Source organism: Notolepis coatsorum, assembly GCF_963971535.1.
Source record: "Notolepis coatsorum genome assembly, chromosome: 4".
In the NCBI taxonomy this organism is placed as follows: Eukaryota; Metazoa; Chordata; class Actinopteri; order Aulopiformes; family Paralepididae; genus Notolepis; species Notolepis coatsorum.
The window spans coordinates 3207803-3228786 of record NC_140168.1 but is presented as its reverse complement, the minus strand read 5'-3'; the positions used below and the strand labels follow the sequence as shown (position 1 = coordinate 3228786).

General features: G+C 44.6%; 1 protein-coding gene across 1 annotated transcript in view; it reads left to right on the top strand.

Moving 5' to 3' along the window:
* usp19 (ubiquitin specific peptidase 19) overlaps window positions 1–20984 on the top strand; it is a 99887-nt gene that overhangs the window by 48179 nt on the left and 30724 nt on the right. Inside the window, exons 14-19 of the mRNA XM_084313311.1 lie at window positions 4971–5081; window positions 6257–6367; window positions 8254–8355; window positions 10554–10694; window positions 13729–13847; window positions 17495–17638. Of these exons, the coding sequence (XP_084169437.1) occupies window positions 4971–5081; window positions 6257–6367; window positions 8254–8355; window positions 10554–10694; window positions 13729–13847; window positions 17495–17638 (728 nt within the window). The remainder of the gene's footprint in view (window positions 1–4970; window positions 5082–6256; window positions 6368–8253; window positions 8356–10553; window positions 10695–13728; window positions 13848–17494; window positions 17639–20984) is intronic.

The following is a 20984-nucleotide window of genomic DNA, read 5'->3' as shown; positions in this document are numbered from 1 at the left end:
TCATCGGATTCTGGTAGATCGATATGTACATTGGCTAATCATAAATCCCATTATTCCACGCTGAAAAATACGTTCGGCAAGCTGATCAAAGATGGAGGGTCTTCGTTTGGAATCGAGGCTCTATGATCCGCCCACAGGACTGTAAAAGATATATATTTTTTTAAATCTCCATAATGATACTGCAGTGGAGCGATGGCGCCCCTAAGCGGATCTGGCCGGTACTGCATGTTTCGAAAATCAAATATGTGGAAAGATCCTGCAAGTGGATCAGGGACCTAATAAGCGTTATAAATATGGAATAAAACAATAACAACTCGTCACGAGTATACTCGTGGCTCTGGACCACAACGCATGGAATCGAAACGCGTATATACTCGTGAACGGACGCCATAGTGTTAATGTCTCCATATATAGGGCTCTACGCTAACCTTTTTCCCAAGGAGCACATGTGCCCCTAAATAAAATTTTAATAAATAAAATCTAAATCTAAATTTAGGAGCACACAAAGAAATTTAGGAGCACAGTGACAATTGTTCAAGTAACAGAGTTTATTAACAAACTATTTATTACATGCATATTATACTGTGCGTGTGCATACTAAGGGGCGGGCTAAACATCTGTGCAAATAGCACATACCACCAAAATCACACATTGGCCCATGCCTACTAGACGCAAAGGATATCGGTCGTCAAGCTGCTTTTTGTATGTTGTAGTGTTGTCACGATACCAACATTTAGACTTTGACACAGATAGGAAAGGCAATGGATTATATTATTAGATGACAGAACATGGACAATTCTTTATACAATTCTTTAATTCATTATAATTTAAACGCTATTGAATAATGGTTCATTAATAGTTAATACAATTATTCTGTTACAGCTACAACTGAGCTATAATGTATACGTATAGCTATGTCCATCAATGTCTTCCTTTTGAATGAAATAGGTTCAGGAGAGAGAGAGATGTAGAGAGGGAGAGAGAGACACACACACACAGATAGACACAGATATTCTCAGCCCCCCTTTCCTCTGAGCGTTCCCAGTGATGGCTTACTATGTGCGCGTGTGTGTGTGTGTGTGTGCAAACGGGAACGGGACACACATCTGTGCAATAGCACACACCACCAAAGTCACTGGCTGGCCCACAGTGTGCGTGTATGTGCGTGTGCTAACTTCGCTAACGTTATCTGCCTCGGTAACATTAGCTGCTTCATGGCTGGCTGAATTTTTTGCGTTGTCTGATTCTGAATCTATAACTTGCCTATGCCGGTACCGTCTGTGACTTTCTTTTCCAGCGCGTACTGTGTTATCGTTTCATTTCTCTCGCATGAAACCAGCCGCGTCACCGCAGGAAACGCTACTGTGATTGGACGTTTATGCGCCTTGTGGAATTTTGAGACTTGTAGTTTCTGAACTATTAACAGCGGAGCCGTTTGTAATCTTCACTCGCACACTGCGAGTAAATGATTTTTCCGGTTCGTGCACACATATTATTAGGGGCAAATACGAGTGAAATGCTCGCACTGTAGAGCATATATAATTATATATATAATTAGTAAACTGTCTGGGGCTTTTCTTGCCCCCCTTAACTGATTTTCGAGGGCATTTAGTAAATTTTCGAGGGCATTTTGCCCCAAGCCCCCGTTCATTTCGAACCCTGCCGTGGACTCTGACGGGTGGCTGGACGAGGTGCGTCTGCCTCTAGCAGTGAAAGGGTTAACCTTCTGTGTATTGTCGCAGTGAAAGGGTTAACCGTTTGGTAGTGCGGTAGTGAAAGGGTTAAGAATGGGGGGGGGCTTTTAGGAATGTGTGGAGAGGTATAATGGTCAATACTGTTATCGGTGAAATTGAAGAGCTCATCGTCCATTTATCAGAGGAAAGTGAGCAGAGTAGTAACTACTAACACGGGGGCGAAAGTGGCTCAGGAGGTAGAGCAGTCGTCTGGTAATCCAGAGCTTCCCGGGTCGATTCGAGGCGCTACCCGGGAGGAGGAGTGTGAATCGAACCAGGAACCTTCCGATTACCAGACAACCTCTCTTATCTCCTGAGCCACTGTCACCCCCAGGCCTGGCCGCGTAAAGATTTTGCCCAACCCACTTTCAGATCGGGATCCGCGATCTGATTGGCCACTGACGTTTCTCTCAGGCTTGGGCGGTATGACGGTATACTATTACGGTATACCAGGGTATTTAGAAATCCCGACGGTATTGAAAATCAATACCGTCAAAACCGTCAAAATCACAGATTCGCTTCAGTTTCTATTACAGTGAATGAGTGTAGTGCACACACGCGCCAGCAGAGGGCGAGACCAGTCCTCACTAGTGGAGCGAGTGTATCACAACGGTGTTCACGTTTTACAGTAATGTTGCGACAGTGCTGTGAAAATACCGTAAAGCGTTGTGACGAGAGCAGTGTTGTTGTGGTGCACTGGTGGAGCAAGCAAATAATCCGTCTCTTATTCTCTTGTGAACTAAAGAGTACAAGGTTTACACAACAGCCCCCACCCGCTTTTTTATTGTATTTGTACCGTCCTGTACTATCCGCTGTCAGCTGTTTATCTCTCTCTGTGAGCTTGATTAACTAGCGTTAGCTCACGTTAACTAGCGTTAGCTCTGCGGCTAATCTTAGATTACCCTGAACTAAATCAATGACTAGGTTATAAAGCATTCGAGTAGTTTTCACTGCACATAGAAGTAGCCAAACAGCGGGAGCATATGACCAAAACCCAGGCAATTTCGAGCCCTTAAGGAATCAAATAGTCTGCCATGGCTAGGCTACATGCTAACGCTAACGGTGCGGGCTTCTGACTACCATTCTGAGAGCTAACGATGATTTGTTTACTTGGTAACACGGGTTGCCCCCCCCCCCCCCCCCCGCTGATGAAAATGAAAGTCATACCGTCATACACCGTATACCGGGGTATTATGTCATCAGTGTATGACGGTGTGAAAAAAATTATACCGCCCAAGCCTAGCGCCAATCGCGTTGCGCCTAGTTCTGCCTCTAACAGCCTGCTAGCTAGCATTATCCAAGTCCGACATCACATCAATATACTGGTTGGTTAAGGTTAGAGTTTGGAATCAGGGCTGGTGGTCCATCGCCCTGCTCTAAAGACAAACTCTAACCTTAACCAACTTCGAAAGAGAGCGACTTCGAAAGAGTCGCCAAGCTTAACCAGTGATCTAGGCGTAACGCGATTGCCGCTGAGAGAAGCGTCGGTGGCCAATCAGATCGCGGATCCCGAACGCGGAACTGAAAGTGGGTTGGGCAAAATCTTTATGCGGCCTGGCCTGGCCTCTGCACACAGACGCATACTACACACACACACACACACTGTAACTGAGGGGTACAATTCCCTGACTGTATTACTAGATATGATACTTACTACCACTACCTTTGTACTTAATATTCGGCCACCCAGTACTCGGCATAAATATATTATGATGAACACTGTCACGTAGATGAAACGGATCCAACACAAATGTACGAATTAGAAATAGGTCTTTATTTCTACACAGCGATGGTGTGTAGAGCAAGCACTTAATCAAATCAATCACATTTATGAATGGGAATTAGTATGCACTTTTATGGCAAGAGTATTCGTCGGTATATCAATAGAGAATGATACATACATATACGACCTGGAATAGTTTAAGGAATAACAGCAATGATACTTTAATGATTATAGGCTGGATACACTAGGGGGGGTTAATCCGGTCGCTTGTAAGCCGACAGGAGTAGGAAGGGGGGGGGGGGGGTAGAATCCGGCTGCCTCATCCGGCCAAGGGTATCCCAGGTGAACCCACTGTAGTGCCGTTCAATGCGCCGGCGATCCTTGGACCACAGATGAAAGCAGGTGGACTCTTTGTGGGCCGGCGTCCTCCGGTCCACGGAGGAGAGACGTGAAGCGACCTCGTCTTGCAGAGCGTCTCCTCACCTTGCGTCCTCTCCAGGGGGGGGGGGTTCCAACACACGGCAGTGTCGGGGGTCTTTATCCATGGAATAATCAACGTATACAAAGCATAATCCGTGCCTGGGAAGGCGGGCTGTCGTCGGTAGAATAATCCGGTATACAGGTCCACTCGCTCTGGGGCTCCTCGGGTGCAGCTTCACGTGGGGTCAACCACCCTGGATAAGCAGCCAGTTCTCTGCCCGAAACGATGGGGTACTGACTACGGTAGTATTCTCACCGCACGAAGCACTATATATTAACAGACTATTATTAGCTTAATAGACTACGTCCAACTCGACGATATAGTGCCAAATATGACTATTCAAATATTAATATACACGATGTCTCAATACCGATGGTAAGCCGAACTTGGCCTTACTCCCACACGTGGCGTCGCGGGGAGGCTTTACGTCTGTGACTCTATTGGAGGGTAAGAAACTGGACTGAAAAGAAAGTCCTACTTTAGTAGCGCAGTATATATACGCACTATGAACAAATAGTCCCATTAGTGGTGCGGTAGCCAGATTCCTACGCGGAACTAAGACTTGTTCGTACATGTTGAGCGGTACGTTTGAACTGGGTCTGAGGGGTATGGCAGCCTGGCACCAAGGTCTCGACCAATAGTAGAATGGAGACTATTATGGGATGTTCAGTAGGCTAGAATGGATATTCAATGCATATTGTACAAGGAATATACAAGGGATATCAGGGAATATTAGAGAATATACAAATACAATTAAATATATATATATAAATAAATATATATATTCGGTTTAATCTGGCCCTTCACAACACACACTGAACTGAGTTTTTAAAGTGCATTGCAAAGCATTCCATGTTTCTGGGGCACAGAAGCTAAAGGCAGATTTTCCTAATTCAGTGCAAACTCTGGGAACCTCTGTGACACATTAAAGACGGGCCTCTCTGCCTGCTCGTCCGGGTGACCCTTGACCTCTGTGTTGTGGCTGCTGTCCCAGGTGACCCTTGACCTCTGTGTTGGTGACCCTTGACCCCAGGTGGTGGCGGAGGAGGCGTGGCAGAGACACAAGATGAGGAACGACTCCTTCATCGTGGACCTCTTCCAGGGCCAGTTCAAGTCCAAGCTGGTCTGCCCCATGTGCTCCAAGGTGAGAACACGCCCACTGTCTCTAGAAAATACACAATAATAATGTGAATCGTTTTGTATTCATAATACTTTATTTTTTATTTTTTTATGTTTATTTAACTTAAAATATTTTGTTGTATTATTATTAGTGCTGTCAGGCGATTACAAAAATGTATCTAATTAATTACAGGGTTTGTAATTAATTAATCTAATTAATCGCATTTTAATCGCATAACCATTTTATGCCTGATATTCTATAATCATATTTCAAATGGCATGTGTCCGGATGGCAGAATTCAGTACTGTATATACAAAACCTTCTGTTTAATCATCTTCCATCTATTAATTTGTTTAGATTTTTCAGGTCTGGTCAATTTGAGCATAGTGTTATTCACAGTCAAAGATAAAAAAAATATTGAATTAATATTCTCCTTGGGTTCATTACAATTTCCTCAAGCCTAGTAACAGACACAGTATTTCTGACACTGGGAATACATCCCCTGAGATCCATAGATGTCCCTAGAATCAGATACCAAGAACATGCAAATGGACCATATTAAAAAAAAGTCTGTAAATGTGTATTCTACGTTCTTATGGAATGAATGAGATAAAAAATAAGATTTATAAAAAAGAATTCATTTTTTTTGTTAATTTTGAGTTAATTTTCATAACGCGATAATTTGCTGTGTAATTAATTAATCTAATTAACACCATAAACTGACAGCCCTAATTATTATACATTATTTATTATTATAATTTATTATTATAAATGTATTTATAATTTATTTATTAAATGTATTTAATATTTGTTTAACCAGGCAGGTCAATTAAGATCACATTCTTATTCACAATGACGGCCTGGTGAGAGGGTAACAGGGCCTCTCGAAGGGTAACGGGGGAAAGGGGACACATTTATTTTTCTTTCTTTTTTTATTTATAAAATAAATAAACCAAAAAAGAACAATCCGCATAAGACTTTTGGAGATATACGATACATACATCACAGAGGTACGGGAAGTCATTAAAACACACACAGCAAACAAACAACCAATTAAAAGAAGGTCAACCTTCTTTATTATTACTACATGTTTCCTCTCCTCATCCCCTTCCTTCTTCACCCTCTTCCTCCTCTTCTTTCTTTCCCCTTCTTCCTGTCCGTCTCACCTTCCTCTTCGTCTCCTCCTCTTCCTCCTCCAGGTGTCGATCACCTTCGACCCGTTCCTCTACCTGCCCGTCCCGCTGCCTCAGAAGCAGAAGGTGCTCACCGTGTTCTACTTGGCTAAAGAGCCCCACAAGAAACCCATCAAGGTGAGACGGGGTGCCCACTTTTCACTAACGCGCGGATCCCACCAGGCGCGGGCAGAAGTGCGCACGGAGGGAGGCACGTTTACATTGGAACAGCTGTGAATGCCTATAGTCTATTCCCCGTTTGAAGATTTTTTTTTTTTAAGATTTACAGCTTTTGCATGTATAACCAGTTATTATCTAATTAATTAGAATGTCAGAATTCATTTTTAGAATGATGATCAGTGTGACTGTACTCCTGAAAGAGTATAGTAATATGGTTTATTTGCATTGGGAAAGATACAGACACATTAGCTGGTTGAACAACATCTATATGTGTGGTAATAATGCAGATATTGAGTGTATTTCTGTGAAAATGCACGTGCCGCACGCCTCTGAATCCAACCAAAGCGATTCTATTCGCTTCCCGCCCGCGGCTGGTGGGATCAGCGACGCCTGTTAACACTTTAAGGACCAGCCCCGAGTTTATACGTGTTACGGTGCCATGCGTTGTGGACCAGAGCTACGAGTTAACTCGTGGCGATTTGTTATTGTTTTATTCCATATTAATAACGCTATTAACGTCCCCGATCGACTTGCAGGACCTACCCGCATATTTGATTTTCAAAACATGCAATACCGGCCAGATCCGCTTAGGGGCGCCATCGCTCCACTGCAGTATCAGTCCCCCGCCGCACCCATTTCATCCATAGATGCTCTGTAATAGTCCGGATGCTACGCAGTTTGTTTTATTTCATTCGTATATATACAGCAGAAATGGCGTTTGATATAACGTGACTAGCCTTTAGCCTATTATCTAGCTCCCCAGAAAAAAGACGAGGCGAAAACTGCGATAAACCTTATATTCACGGCGCTATAAAATGACAACCAACCGATGGATTTTTATTTTCTTTAAGCCATTATGAAGGCACGGTTTATGCACTCAAGTGACAATGAGAATGGACAGATAGCAATACTATAAAGTATATATATAGCTGTTAGAAAGTACATCGGTTTGTTGACACATTTATTTGCTCATATGTGACTCGGATCAGATCAACAGTGTGAACGGCACAAATCACATGGAATCTGATCTCTTTGATTCTGATTCACGCCACTTTTGGTCCTAAATCCAGATACATGTCTGATCTTAATCGGACACTTCAGTCTGGACGGTCATGCGAGTTTTTTTATTTCTTTTTTTATCAAATTTTTCTTTTCTTTTTATACACGAAACAAGACGGACACAATACAGTAACAATAACGAGACCTCACAATACCACAATAATAATAGCAATGACATTAGCAATAACAAAAATAATAAACACGGAACATAACATAAAAAAGCAACTTATACTATTACAGACACCACAATAGACGCCACAGTCGAGGTCAATTCCTCCCACCCCTGGACCCCCCCCGGACCCCCCAGGACCAACACCCGACCCCGCTCCGCCGCTAGATTGTGGCCTTTACATTGTGGCCGGGAGCAACAGTCGTGCGACTTTCATGCAACTTTTAAGTTACTCTAGATCGACATTTGTCACAATTTCTTTTACGTCCATCTTCTTTATTGTTCATTCATTCATGCAGGTCAGTTCAGGAGTGGGACCGGTTCACACCGGAATCTGATATTGGTCACGTAAATATATATACGTGAACAACAGCCAAACGAAACAAAAAAAGATCTGAGCAATAAGCTCGCAGTGTGAACGTAACCATTGTTACCTATTTTACAATTTCAAAGAGTTCTCTTGTTGTACGCAACATCTGTCCTTTGATGGTGACACACGGTGTCGAGTGTTTTGTCTGTCGAGGGAATTCTATTCATCTGTCCTCGGCTACGCTGAATCCTTTTTGATGTGTGTGTGTGTGTCCCTCTCCCTCTCCCTCTCCCTCTCTCTCTCTAGTTCCTGGTGAGCGTTAGCAAGGAGAACGCCAGCACAGCGGAGGTCCTGGAGTCCATCTCCAGGAGTGTTCGGATCAAACCGGAGCACCTCAGACTGGCAGAGGTGAGTCATGAGGCGGCGATATTCTAACCAGAGACACCCCGGGTGAATAGGCAAATATACTTTTTTTTTTTTGGTGATTTTGAGATTTTGTTATATTTTGCTTCCTAAACATGTCTTCTATGAAGCTAGTGACAATAAAACGTCAATAACACACACATAGTTGTTTATTTTACTTCATTTTGCCTTATTGCATCCATAAATGTGCACATATTTAATGGCGAAGTGCCTCATTTGCATATACCGGTATAAACATAAAATTCAGAAAACTTGCAATATATTTTTTTTGCCTATTGTACTACACTGTTTGTAGCCTGTGTGTAGTTCTGTTCAGTTCAATAACATCATTATTATTATTATTCAGTTATCAGGCATGTGTTTAGGTTGTCTATTACTAATGGTTTGATTAGGTATTGTGTTTGTAAATATCTGTTTAAAAAAAAATTGCATTTTACAATACAGAACTTTGAAGGCGTTTTCCCAAAAATTTGTTTTTAAGAGTTTTTCCTCATACTCTGAGCCAGAAATCTCCACTTCAGTAGCACTCGCATACACCAAACCTTCCAGTTCTATTCATATCTATGTTCTGAAGGTATTTACAGAAGGGTTTGTTGATATCGCATTCATCTGATTTAGATCACATTTTATTCCTAAAAACATGGCGAAATATGGAATTTTACCATAAAAATGGACTGAATGGAGTATTTTCTGATTTATGGAGTGATACAAAGAGATATCCAAAATCCCCTCTGTAATAACCTTTGGCTCCAATATGTCAACAAAATGAAACTATAATTTTGAAAATGGCTTTATCCAATGTTCAGATTTCTGTCCTGGAATTAAATGCAAATTAGTGCATATTTAAATCGATCATGCCTCATTTGCATATTTAAACATACAATTTCAGAAAACTTGTAATACAATAAAGTCTTGTCTTAATATAAGTAATCGACTGGGGACGTTTCATTGTGATATCTATTAGTTACATTTGTTACCCTATTCACCTGTAGTGTCTCGCCTTAAAGAAGGGAAACCCTCGATTAGGACGACACCGGTTCCAATCTCCGGACTTGGAACCGAATGTTTCCAGGATAAGGGAGCAGCTGTTTAGCAGCCTGCCACTGTAATGTTGGTGCGACTGTATTATGTGCTGAACCTCTGTTGAACTATGAGTATCATCTCTATGCACTTTATTGTTGAAAATAATTATTGCTCTCGAAACAACAGGGACAACGATGGAAATAAGTCCTGAAATTTTTTTTATTATAATAATAATAAAAAGAATAATAACCTGCCACGTGAAGCCCGAGTGTCGCGCCCAATCACTGAAGAAAAATTATATTTATTATAACATAACTGTATTACAACCGTGACACAAAAAAAGTATATTATTACTGTATAAACTCTACACTAAAACTATGAAACTTTTGTAACCTTTTCTTTTTTGCAAAATGATGTACTGAATTATGTTTATTTCTTATTAATAATGTAATGTAATGTAAAAAGGGTAGGAAATATAAGCCTCGGCTTCAGCCTACACTTTTTCGGTTCTTTTTTTAAATTAATTTATTTTATAAATGTCCTACACTACATTGCTTTGTAAAAGAAGACAGAAATAAAATCATTAATTCATTCATTCAAAAGGGTGTATTTGCACCAAATTTCACATGGGAGGTTCAAAAACGCTTAAAGGGGAACCATCTTAGAAATGGCCTTTTCAGTGTTTAGCATTGTTTCCTAGCTATATGGACTTATATTAATATGATCTATGTCTCTAATTCTCATATTGGCGCATTCTTCCAATTCTCCTCTCACAATATTCACCCTCACTGAACTGAGTCATCTGAAAATGTGCTGATCTGTGATGTCAGAGAGACTCAGCTGCATGATAATGTGGCCCCATGTGGCTGCTGAGACTCACACACTCCACACAGTTCCCAAAACGGCTTAAGATCTTGAGGTAGAAAAATGCTGTTTTTGAGGACTTGATTAGAAATACAAAACAATGAATTAAAAAAAATAAAAAATTACAGAGGTGTTCCATAAACTCACAGGAATTGTGTAAAGGTGCCCAAATAGTGAAAGAAATAGTAAAATAGTTCCCCTTTAAGAAAACGTTCCATGTTGGGGAAAAAAATAACAATAATTCCCCGGTAAACCACGGAGTTATTCACCGACACGCCTCCTCGCTCCTCCTCCAGGTGGCGAAGAGCCGCTTCCACCGCGTCTTCCTGCCGTCCCACTCCCTGGACACGGTGTCGTCCTCCGACACGCTGCTCTGCTTCGAGGTGCTGAGCAAGGAGCTGGCCAAGGAGCGCGTGGTGCTGCTCAGAGTCCAGCAGGTGAGACCCGCTGCATCACACACCCACCGTCAGGGTACAGGGGGTACAGGTGAGACCCGCTACATCACACACGTCAGGGTCGGGGGGGTACAGGTGAGACCCGCTACATCACACACCGTCAGGGTCGGGGGGGTACAGGTGAGACCCACTACATCACACACGTCAGGGTCGGGGGGGGTACAGGTGAGACCCGCTACATCACACACCATCAGGGTCGGGGGGGTACAGGTGAGACCCGCTACATCACACACGTCGGGGTCGGGGGGGGGGGGGGGGTACAGGTGAGACCCGCTACATCACCCACCGTCAGGGTCGAGGGGGGGGGGGGTACAGGTGAGACCCGCTACATCACACACCGTCAGGGTCGGGGGGTACAGGTGAGACCCACTACATCACACACGTCAGGGTCGGGGGGGGTACAGGTGAGACCCACTACATCACACACCGTCAGGGTCGGGGGGTACAGGTGAGACCCACTACATCACACACGTCAGGGTCGGGGGGGGTACAGGTGAGACCCACTACATCACACACCGTCAGGGTCGGGGGGTACAGGTGAGACCCGCTACATCACACACCGTCAGGGTCGGGGGGGTACAGGTGAGACCCACTACATCACACACCGTCAGGGTCGGGGGGGTACAGGTGAGACCCGCTACATCACACACGTCAGGGTCGGGGGGTACAGGTGAGACCCGCTACATCACACACCGTCAGGGTCGGGGGGGGTACAGGTGAGACCCACTACATCACACACCGTCAGGGTCGGGGGGGTACAGGTGAGACCCGCTACATCACACACCGTCAGGGTCGGGGGGTACCGCTCACATTTTTAATGGATCGGTATCCAGCGGTACCTTTATTCTGTACTTAGTTTAGTTTACTCAGTTTATTTGATCATGGCATATCAATCAACAGTTATACATTTATAAATGAATACAAATAAATAAAAACATGTAGATGTGCCAACATTAGCAGGGTTGCTAGTTTTCAGTTGTAGTCCCTGGGCCAGATGTTTAAGCCTGAAAAGAAACGGAAAAATAGGACATTAAAGCTAATATAAAAACAGTTTAAAACATATTCTGTACATTTACTCTCTAGGCATTCGTGCGTCTATAAAAAACGGGGACAAATCGAAGCCCATACATGTATAAGCACCGTATAGGCAGGCACACATATACATAATCATAAATCACATAACCACCTAATCACAATCGGGACAATTACTCTCTCTGTAATGACAACATGTATTTCAGTTGTAAAAAATAGGGTTAGGGTTAGAACATTCAGTTATTTATTGTTGTAACGCACCACACAAAATAAATCTCGTGATCATGTATTATGTTTTTAACCTTAACACTTTGATTACCAGCCATGCGGTGCGGTGCGCCTTACACCGGTTCCTGACAGGGAGCGGGCGAGCAAACTGGAGACGAAATCGTGCGCGACACTGTCCTGATATGAGGCGGCGCGTGTCTGTGTGTGTGTGTGTTACCTGGAAGCACACGTGGGGGGGGGCAAAGCAGCCTGCGATTCTTGACCAATAAAAAGTGTTTAGGGGCGGGACTCGGCCGCGTAATCGCTCAACTAGAGACACAGCGAGCGAATATCTGAGGGGTGGACGACATCGCTGCTCAGTTCGCTGTCGCTCGCGGCAGGTCAGGATAGTCTGATTGAAACTAATACATTTTAATCATTTTCGCAATCACGCTCGCTCGCGTCGCTGCCTGTCAGGAAGGGGTGTTACCCCCGTTAAATGCCACCACCCACTTCAATGATAGCGTTGTGAACGCCTAATCTCTGTCTTAAATTATGGCTGTGTCTAATCTGCCCGTCGCTCATCAATGACTTGTTTGCAGTCAACATTGTCGAAACGGATTGTTTTTTAATCGGTTCATTTCCGTTTGATAGCATTTTGAAAAGCCCTCATTTTCAAGGAAACTATATAGATTCTGTGATAATCCGCATTTATTGGAATATTCTGGTATACACAAAAACGTTGTCATTTTTCGGCCTATTTATGAATCGTTTTCAAATAAATGCTAGATTATCGATAGTATATGTGTACTTATGCACGCTATAGAAGCGGGCTGAAATATCGATTCTCTCATTTCCTCATCAACGATCACAGCCACACACACACGCATAGGGCAAACGCTGATATATAGGTGAAAATAGCTCTGATTATCCTAAGACTGGTAAAATAAATTCCTTACCTCAGATCAGATGTTATCCAAAAAGATTATTCCAATTCCTGATCGCCATTCCAAATATCGATCGCGTTTATTGATTCAGCGTTGGGTACTGTAAATACATAATCCATGCGTTTTCCGGGCCGGCGATCACAATGGATTCTTCAGATGCCTCGTCGGAAAAGTAAAATGAGGAAACTGGGCCCCCCCCCTTCATCAGTCTAAAGTAATGGGGTGCAGTTACACAGGGAGAGACGATAGGGGGCGGTATCTTCCCAATTGAGGTCAGAGAGTCTGCAACACTAACCTGAGGCTCGATTGATGAAATATGAATTCAAATCGCCAATAAAAAAAAATACGACGGGTGCTCCAGTAGCACACCATGTTACCGCGCTCGCGCGGGACTCCGTGCTGCGTCACGGATCTGGTTGACTCCGAGTTCGATTCCCGGACTCGCCGTCATTTGCCGAATGTCTCCCCCTGCTCTCTCTCCCGTTTCACCCTGCAACTGTCGGTCATGCTTGACCAGGAAAGCGATAAACGCTAAAAAATAAAGTTTAAAAAAAAAAAAAAACGACAAACAAACGCTATATAGCGTTGGCGGGTTGGCATGAACTAACGACAAAACGCGTGGCTGGCATCCAAAGTGTTAATGTAGGGTTGAAATTGATCAATACAGTCCGTATTAAGTGATGTTGTGTTTCTCTCTCTCTCTCTCTCTCTCTCTCCTCTCTCTCTCTCACACCATCTCTCTCTCCCCCCCTCTCTCTCTCTCTCTCTCTCTCCCCCCCCCCTCTCTCTCTCCCCCCCCCCTCTCTCTCTCTCTCTCCCCCCCCCCCCAGAGGCTCCAGGTCCCCAGTATTCCCATCTCTAAGTGCGCCGCCTGTTTGAAACCTCCCGTCTCCGAGGAAGACAAGCTGAAGCGCTGCACCCGCTGCTACCGTGTGGGCTACTGCAACCAGTGAGTCAACCCTAACCCTAACCCTACTGCAACCAGTGAGTCAACCCTAACCCTAACCCTACTGCAACCAGTGAGTCAACCCTAACCCTAACCCTACTGCAACCAGTGAGTTAACCCTAACCCTACTGCTACTGCAACCAGTGAGTTCACTACACTACAGACACACAGAGAGAGGAGCAGCTCAATAAGGCCATGTCCACACTAAAACGATTTTGGTCTGTTTAGTTTTCATTTAAAAAAATGTTTTACGTAAACACGAAATCGTTTTAAAAAAACTAGTGCGTCCTAATGAGAACACTGAACCGCTGAAACGCTGCCGCAAAAAAAACATTAAAAGCAGAGAAGAAGAATGGAGCATGCGCAGTTTGCAACTACCTGCGCCTACCTACCGCCAATAAAAACAGAAGAAGAGAAGGACAACACTAGGGTCTAGAAGGGTCACGGCCTCTTCACCATGCTCCCCCACGGCAGGCAGCTACGGCTGCCCAAGACATTAAAGTCCCGCCACAGACTCGGCTCCTTCCCCTCAGCAGCTCGCCTGGTAAATGAGTCCGGTGTCCCCCTGCCCCCTGTATCGCTTGTAAAGATGGTGGCGCAACGGGGGGGCGTCTTCAGAATTGCGCACTCTGGGAGCTGGTATCAAAAAGTACCGTCTTCAGACTGCCAGAACGCAGTTCCGTGTGGCAGAACTATGCAAACGATCAAATACTTTGCCTAAAACGACCAAAAATCGTTTTAGTGTGGACATGGCCTAAGACTGCTTAAGATTAGCCTTCAATCACTCCCTTTCGTGGCACTCCACTGTCACGTGACTAGAGAGCTAACGGCGTTAACTAGGCTAATTGGCATTAGCCCTTTGCAGAGTGATTTGCCCGGAAAGTAACGTAAGCCACTGCTTCGTTAGCTACATATCGGAATATTCCACCCATAAATAGCTACCTCTTCAGTCACACAGAGGAGCACCTCAATAAGACTGCTGACTAGGCCGCTCAGTCTCACCAACCAAGTTTCAGCACATAAGCTTGGTCCCTTCAATATACGGCGGAGGGGGGGGGTTGCTCTACTAACCAAGACTTGCAGTCATTGAAGAATACTTGAAACGATTAAGAGTCTCTGCTCCTACTTTTATTCCCTGAATAGTCGTCTGAAGTATTTGCCGTTTTCCTTGATCCCCGAAGGAGTTGATCTCAAATCACGTTAAGCATAATAAGGTTTATTGAAGGGATCAGGAACCCTGTTTTTGTCTTTTTGTCACTCACGTGGACATTTCTCTCTTCACCCGAGACAAAATGATAGATGGTAATAATCGACGACAACGAGTAATAATCAGGATGCGGAGCTAATGATGCTAATGATGGAGCATCGCCGTCGGTTGTGCGATAGTAAAGAAAGGGTTAACCTTCTGTCGTGTGGCAGTGAAAAGGGTTAACATTCACCTTATAATGTACATGTACCTTATATCATGTGACAAATAAAACAAAACTTGAAGCTTGAAATGATAATAAGAAGGTGGGAAAAAAAACTAACCCTTTTGCCATTGTAGCTCTTTATAAGTCCCTCCTCTTTGATTTTTGATTTGATTTGAATTATTTATTTCGAACATGTAATAGAATACAAATGATATAAAATCAAAACAAATAATTGAAAAAGAAATTAAATGGAAAAAATATATAAGTAGTACGGTAAACAAAAGCAAAACATAACTCAATTTACATGTTCGAAAAGGAGTAGGAAGAAGTATACACTTATTTAATCCTACCCCTTTTCCACTACTCAAATGAGTGTACTAATTAAAATCCTTACAAAACAAATATATATATATATATTAGAGCTGGGCCGTTAACGGCGTTAACGTGCTGCGTTAACCAGCGTTTCCGTTAGCCGGTAATTACCGGTATTTGACTGGCAAAATCTGTTGAAGTCCGACATATTTAATCTCTCCGGTCATAGTGTCCGGTGAAAATAGTTCCCTCTGGGCACAGTTTGATTATTTGAATTGTATTTGGATGGGCTGGAGTTGGGTGGCCTATGCGATGAACGAAACAATCATTGAGTTTGTTGTCGTTGCTTCGCTCAGCGAGAGCTTGCTGCTGGATTTGCGGAAGGCATGCAGCTGCAGACCCACAGAACCCACCAGCTTTGCTGGCACAGTGCGGTCCCCAGACCTGGAAAGCTGCTCTGCGGGTCTGCAGCTGGATGCTTCTTGCAAACTAACTGCGGCCGGCTCGCGCTGATAACAGCTTTCATTGTTGGACCGGCTGCTTGGTGGAGCAACGATGAAACGAATGTAATGAATCGTTCGTCGCATGGGCTATTTAATTTTGGCCTGTTTTGGTACGGTTCGGGTGGTCAAGTTGTGCTTGGAGGGAGTTGTTTTCACCGGACATTATGACCAGCACCAAGTCGTTGGGAGGTGGAGATATACAGCACGCAAACCCACGATAATGTTGCCGCCTCTCTCTGCAAAATTTCTCAGTTCTTCGCTTGATATAATTAATACAAATGTCCAATATAACGGAATTCGTTAGCTCATAAAAATGTGATTATAACAGACTGCTGTTTAGTGTCGGACCGACTGCCCACATACGCGGTCTATTTTATTTCAAGTCAGCAGCAGCATGGAGTATCGAGGGACTTATTTTATTTTGAATATATTAATGACTATACGCAAAAGTAGCCTCGTTTTAAGTAATAATATTATAAATCTACATGCCTTGAGGATGACATTCTTTATATAGCCTATATCAATTGTTTTAAAGCTCAATAAACTATGACCGGAATTAATCTCATTTGTCCGGTAGATTGAAATCTTGCAGGTCACGGAGACCGGCAACAATTTTTTCTAACGGAAACCCTGGCGTTAACGCTATACTAGTATCGCGCGATAATATAATTAACGCATTAATCTAAATTTTTTTTTTTTTTTTTTTTTTTTTTATACATATTTTTTTTTTTACCTTTATTTACCCAGGGTAGGTTCGCTGAGCACAGATGCTCTTTTTCAGGAACGCCCTGCTTCACATTCACACAGTTCCATTCATACCTGGGAGCTGCCCAGTACAACCACAGTTGACACCATTGGCCACTGAGCAACTCCACTGGAGCAGTTGATTCAAGCCATGTCACATAGTTCATGTTTGAAATGATTCTTTCTGTTTTGCTCCTGAGAGTGTGCTAGATACTGTACTGTACTGGTAATATTATTTATTTGTGTTAACTTCTGAATAAAACAACTTATTAAACACAAGTACATCTTATTGAACATTATTTTGATATTTCATTACCAATTATCATAGCAAAACAGCTTTTTCAAACAGTCTGTAATGCATTTTGGAAACGGGAGATGGGCTCATGGTGTAATGGGCCACCTGGCCTGAGAAACATAAGGAGGAAAGAAAAAGTAAGGACTTACTTATGGTCATTATTTGGGTAGAACACACATATTTTGAATGCCTTCGGCAGGTTTTTTTTTTTTTTCTTTTTTTTTTTTAGCCATTTTAATCTAGATTAATCTAGATTAAATCCAGGATTGCAGATAGATTAATCTAGATTTAAAAAATTAATCTATGCCCACCTCTTATATAAAACATGAAAGAAATAAAACAAACATGTTGCTTCCTGTCCCCTCTCTCTCCCCCCCCCCTCAGAGCGTGTCAGCGGAACCACTGGCCCCATCACAAGGGTCTGTGTCGGCCCAACACGGAGAACGTGGGCCTGCCCTTCCTGGTCAGCGTGCCGGTGTCACGCCTCTCCTACCCCCGCCTCACCCAGCTGCTGGAGGGCTACTCCAGGTACACCACCACCACCACCAGCCGTCTGGAACCCAGGGCTGGGTATCTCTCTCTCTCTCTCTCCCTCCATCTCCACTACTTAATCTTGATGGATTCTATTCAGTACCATCTTCGTCGGAGAAAGCCGCGCTGGGTTTTATTTTTAGTGGCCGGCTTACTCCTTCCATATGGGTCCACATATCCAATTCTCCCCTCCCCTGTCTCGAATGTTGCTAGACTATGCCTCCCACTGGTCGGCTGTAGTGAGGACAGAAGCCTTGCATCACGTGTCCCTGCCCCCGGTACACGAGGAGGCAGCCTGTCGCATCATTTTAACCGCAGCAGCTCGAACTCTCAGTGGCGAGGAGTAACGCGTGGGAGGCTCACGCTGCTGCCCCCGATACTTCCTGTTTCCGCCGTACCGGCGGCACCCAACCAGGGTTTCCGTTAGAAAATATTGGTGCCGGTCTCCGTGTCCTGCAAGATTTCAATCTGCCGGTCAAATGGGATCAATTCCGGTCAGAGTTTATTGAGCTTAAAAACAATTGATAGGCAGGCTATATAAAGAATGACATCCTCAAGGCATGTAGATTTATAATATTTTAACTTAAAACTAGGCTACTTTTGCATATACAGTCATTATATTCCAAATAAAATAAGTCCAGAGACTCCGTGCTGCTGCTGACTTTAAATCAAATAGGTGTCTGTGGGCAGTCGGCCCGACATTAATAAACAGCAGTGTGTTATAATCACATTTTTATGAACTAACGAATTCCGTTATATTGGACATTTGTATTAATTATATCAAGCGAATAACTGAGAAATTTGGCAGAGAGAGACGGCAACATTATCGTGAAATATAAACGTTGCGTGATGACTATTATATCTCCGCCTCCCAGTCCCAACGAAGAACATTACCAATAGTATGCAACTGCAGAGCCGCAGAGCCAGCGGCGCTCTCAGTCCGGTCTGGGGACCGCTCAGCAGCGCCACCCACCCAACAGCTGAATTGCCAATGGCTGAATTGGAGTATTGCACTGTGCGCGCACAACTGTCTGCTCTGCGGCTCTGCAGTTGCATGCTTCTCGCAAATCTAGCTCCCGCTGCCAAACCAAATGAATCTCGACATCGCTTCACCAATAGTCGTTATCAGAACACTACACACATATCATAATAGAACACACATCGTTGTCATTATTAGACCTGCTTGGTGAAGCAACAATGAAACAAATGTAACTATTTTAATACAATTCAAAGTGTCCTTAGAGGGAATTATTTTCACCTGACATTATGACCGGAGAGATTTAAATATGTCGGGACTTCAACAGATTTTGCCGGTCAAAAACCGGTAATTACCGGACAACGGAAACCCTGCACCTTGCAGGACAACCGACCTGTAGGAGTCGCTGTCCACAATGTCCAATCCCCACCCACCGGCTTTCCCACCCTCTAAAGGCGCTCCCATAGTCCAGCAGACTGTACACAGAGCAGACTCCGCGGATGTCCGCGCGGACTCTTGAGCTTTGATCTCAGCGGACAGCAGACCCACAGGTGCGACGCTCCTATTTTCTGAGGCGCGGACATCCGCGCCGCTGACTTGGTGTCACACAAAACGCTGCTCGGCGTTTTGGTTGACATCGAACTGCATTTAATGTGACGCCGCGCGAGCGATTGGTGGCGCGAGGAGAGAGATGAGCCCGTGAAGCGCGCTCTCTCTCTCTGTCTCTCTGTCTCTCTCTCTCCCGCTGATAATGTTCACTCTGATCTGAACAGACAGACAGAATTGTGGGAAATGTAGTAAAAGTGGTGCGAGAAATGTAGGAAATAGACCGCGGACGTCCGCTGAGATCTGCTCGACTATGAAAGCTCAAAGAGCCGCGCGGACATCCGCGGAGTCTGCTCTGTGTACAGTCTGCTGGACTATGGGAGCACCTTAACACTTGCCAATTGTATTAAGATAAGATAAGATATTCCTTTATTGATCCCCTTGGGGAAATTCAGGCATCATAGCAGCATGGGGGGGGAGGGGGGGAGGGGTACAGGTAGTAAAACAACACAGTATACAGGTAGTAAAAGACAACACAGGCAGTGTAAACAATTTGATCAATATGGTCAATATAATTTACTATCCGACTAGCTGAGGAATATTCACATTATTCACAGTGTCACATAAGGTGCAGTATGCATGAGGTAGTGTTATAATTTACTATCTACTGAGTATACATTAATCAAAGTACCAGGGTAGTGTAGGTTGTCCCCCTTGGGTTCCTATAAGTCCCAGGTCAATGTCTGGTAGCAGTCGCTGTCGCTGCCCCCTGTTGTGGAGCCTGGAGGCTGCTAGTCGCTGCCCACTGTTGTGGAGCCTGATGGCCGCTGGTATGAAGGACTGTCCGAGGCGGTTAGTTGAGTGTCGGGGGGGGAATGAGTCTGTGGCTGAACGAGCTTCTCATCTTGACTAGCTCGTCGTAGAGGGGGTGGTAGGGGTTCTCCATGACGGCCGGCCAAGCCGGTAGCAACGCCGAGAGCTGGGCTCGATACCAGCATCTCCTGCGTTAGTGGCGATTGCCTTGCCCACTGTGCCACTCAGCCGCCCTGGTTCCACATATTTGTAACCCATTTAACGTTATTAGGCTAACGTTGGCTAATCGTTATAGCAGGCGGACGTAAACGTTAGCTCCCCTACAGTGCAAGCAGGCGCTGAGAGTACCGGACACACGCTCTCTCTCTCACGCTCTTACACACGCTCTCTCTCTCACACACGCTCTCTCTTTCTCACACACGCTCTCTCTCACACACTCTCTCTCATGCTCGCTCGCACACACACACACACGCTCTCGCACACACACTCTCTCTCACACACTCGCTCTCTCATGCTCGCTCGCACACACATACACACGCTCTCTCACGCTCTCGCACACACACGCTCTCTCTCTCACACACTCGCTCTCTCATGCTCGCTCGCACACACACGCTCTCTCGCACACACACGCTCTCTCTCACACACTCGCTCTCTCATGCTCGCTCGCACACACACACAGACGCTCTCTCACGCTCTCGCACACACACGCTCTCTCTCACACACTCGCTCTCTCATGCTCGCTCGCTCGCACACACACACACGCTCTCTCACGCTCTCGCACACACACGCTCTCTCTCACACACTCGCTCTCATGCTCGCTCGCTCGCACACACACTCTCACACACTCGCTCTCATGCTCGCTCGCTCGCACACACACACACACGCTCTCTCTCTCACACACTCGCTCTCATGCTCGCACACACACATGCTCTCTCTCTCTCTCTCTCACACACTCGCTCTCATGCTCGCACACACACACACGCTCTCTCTCACACACTCGCTCTCATG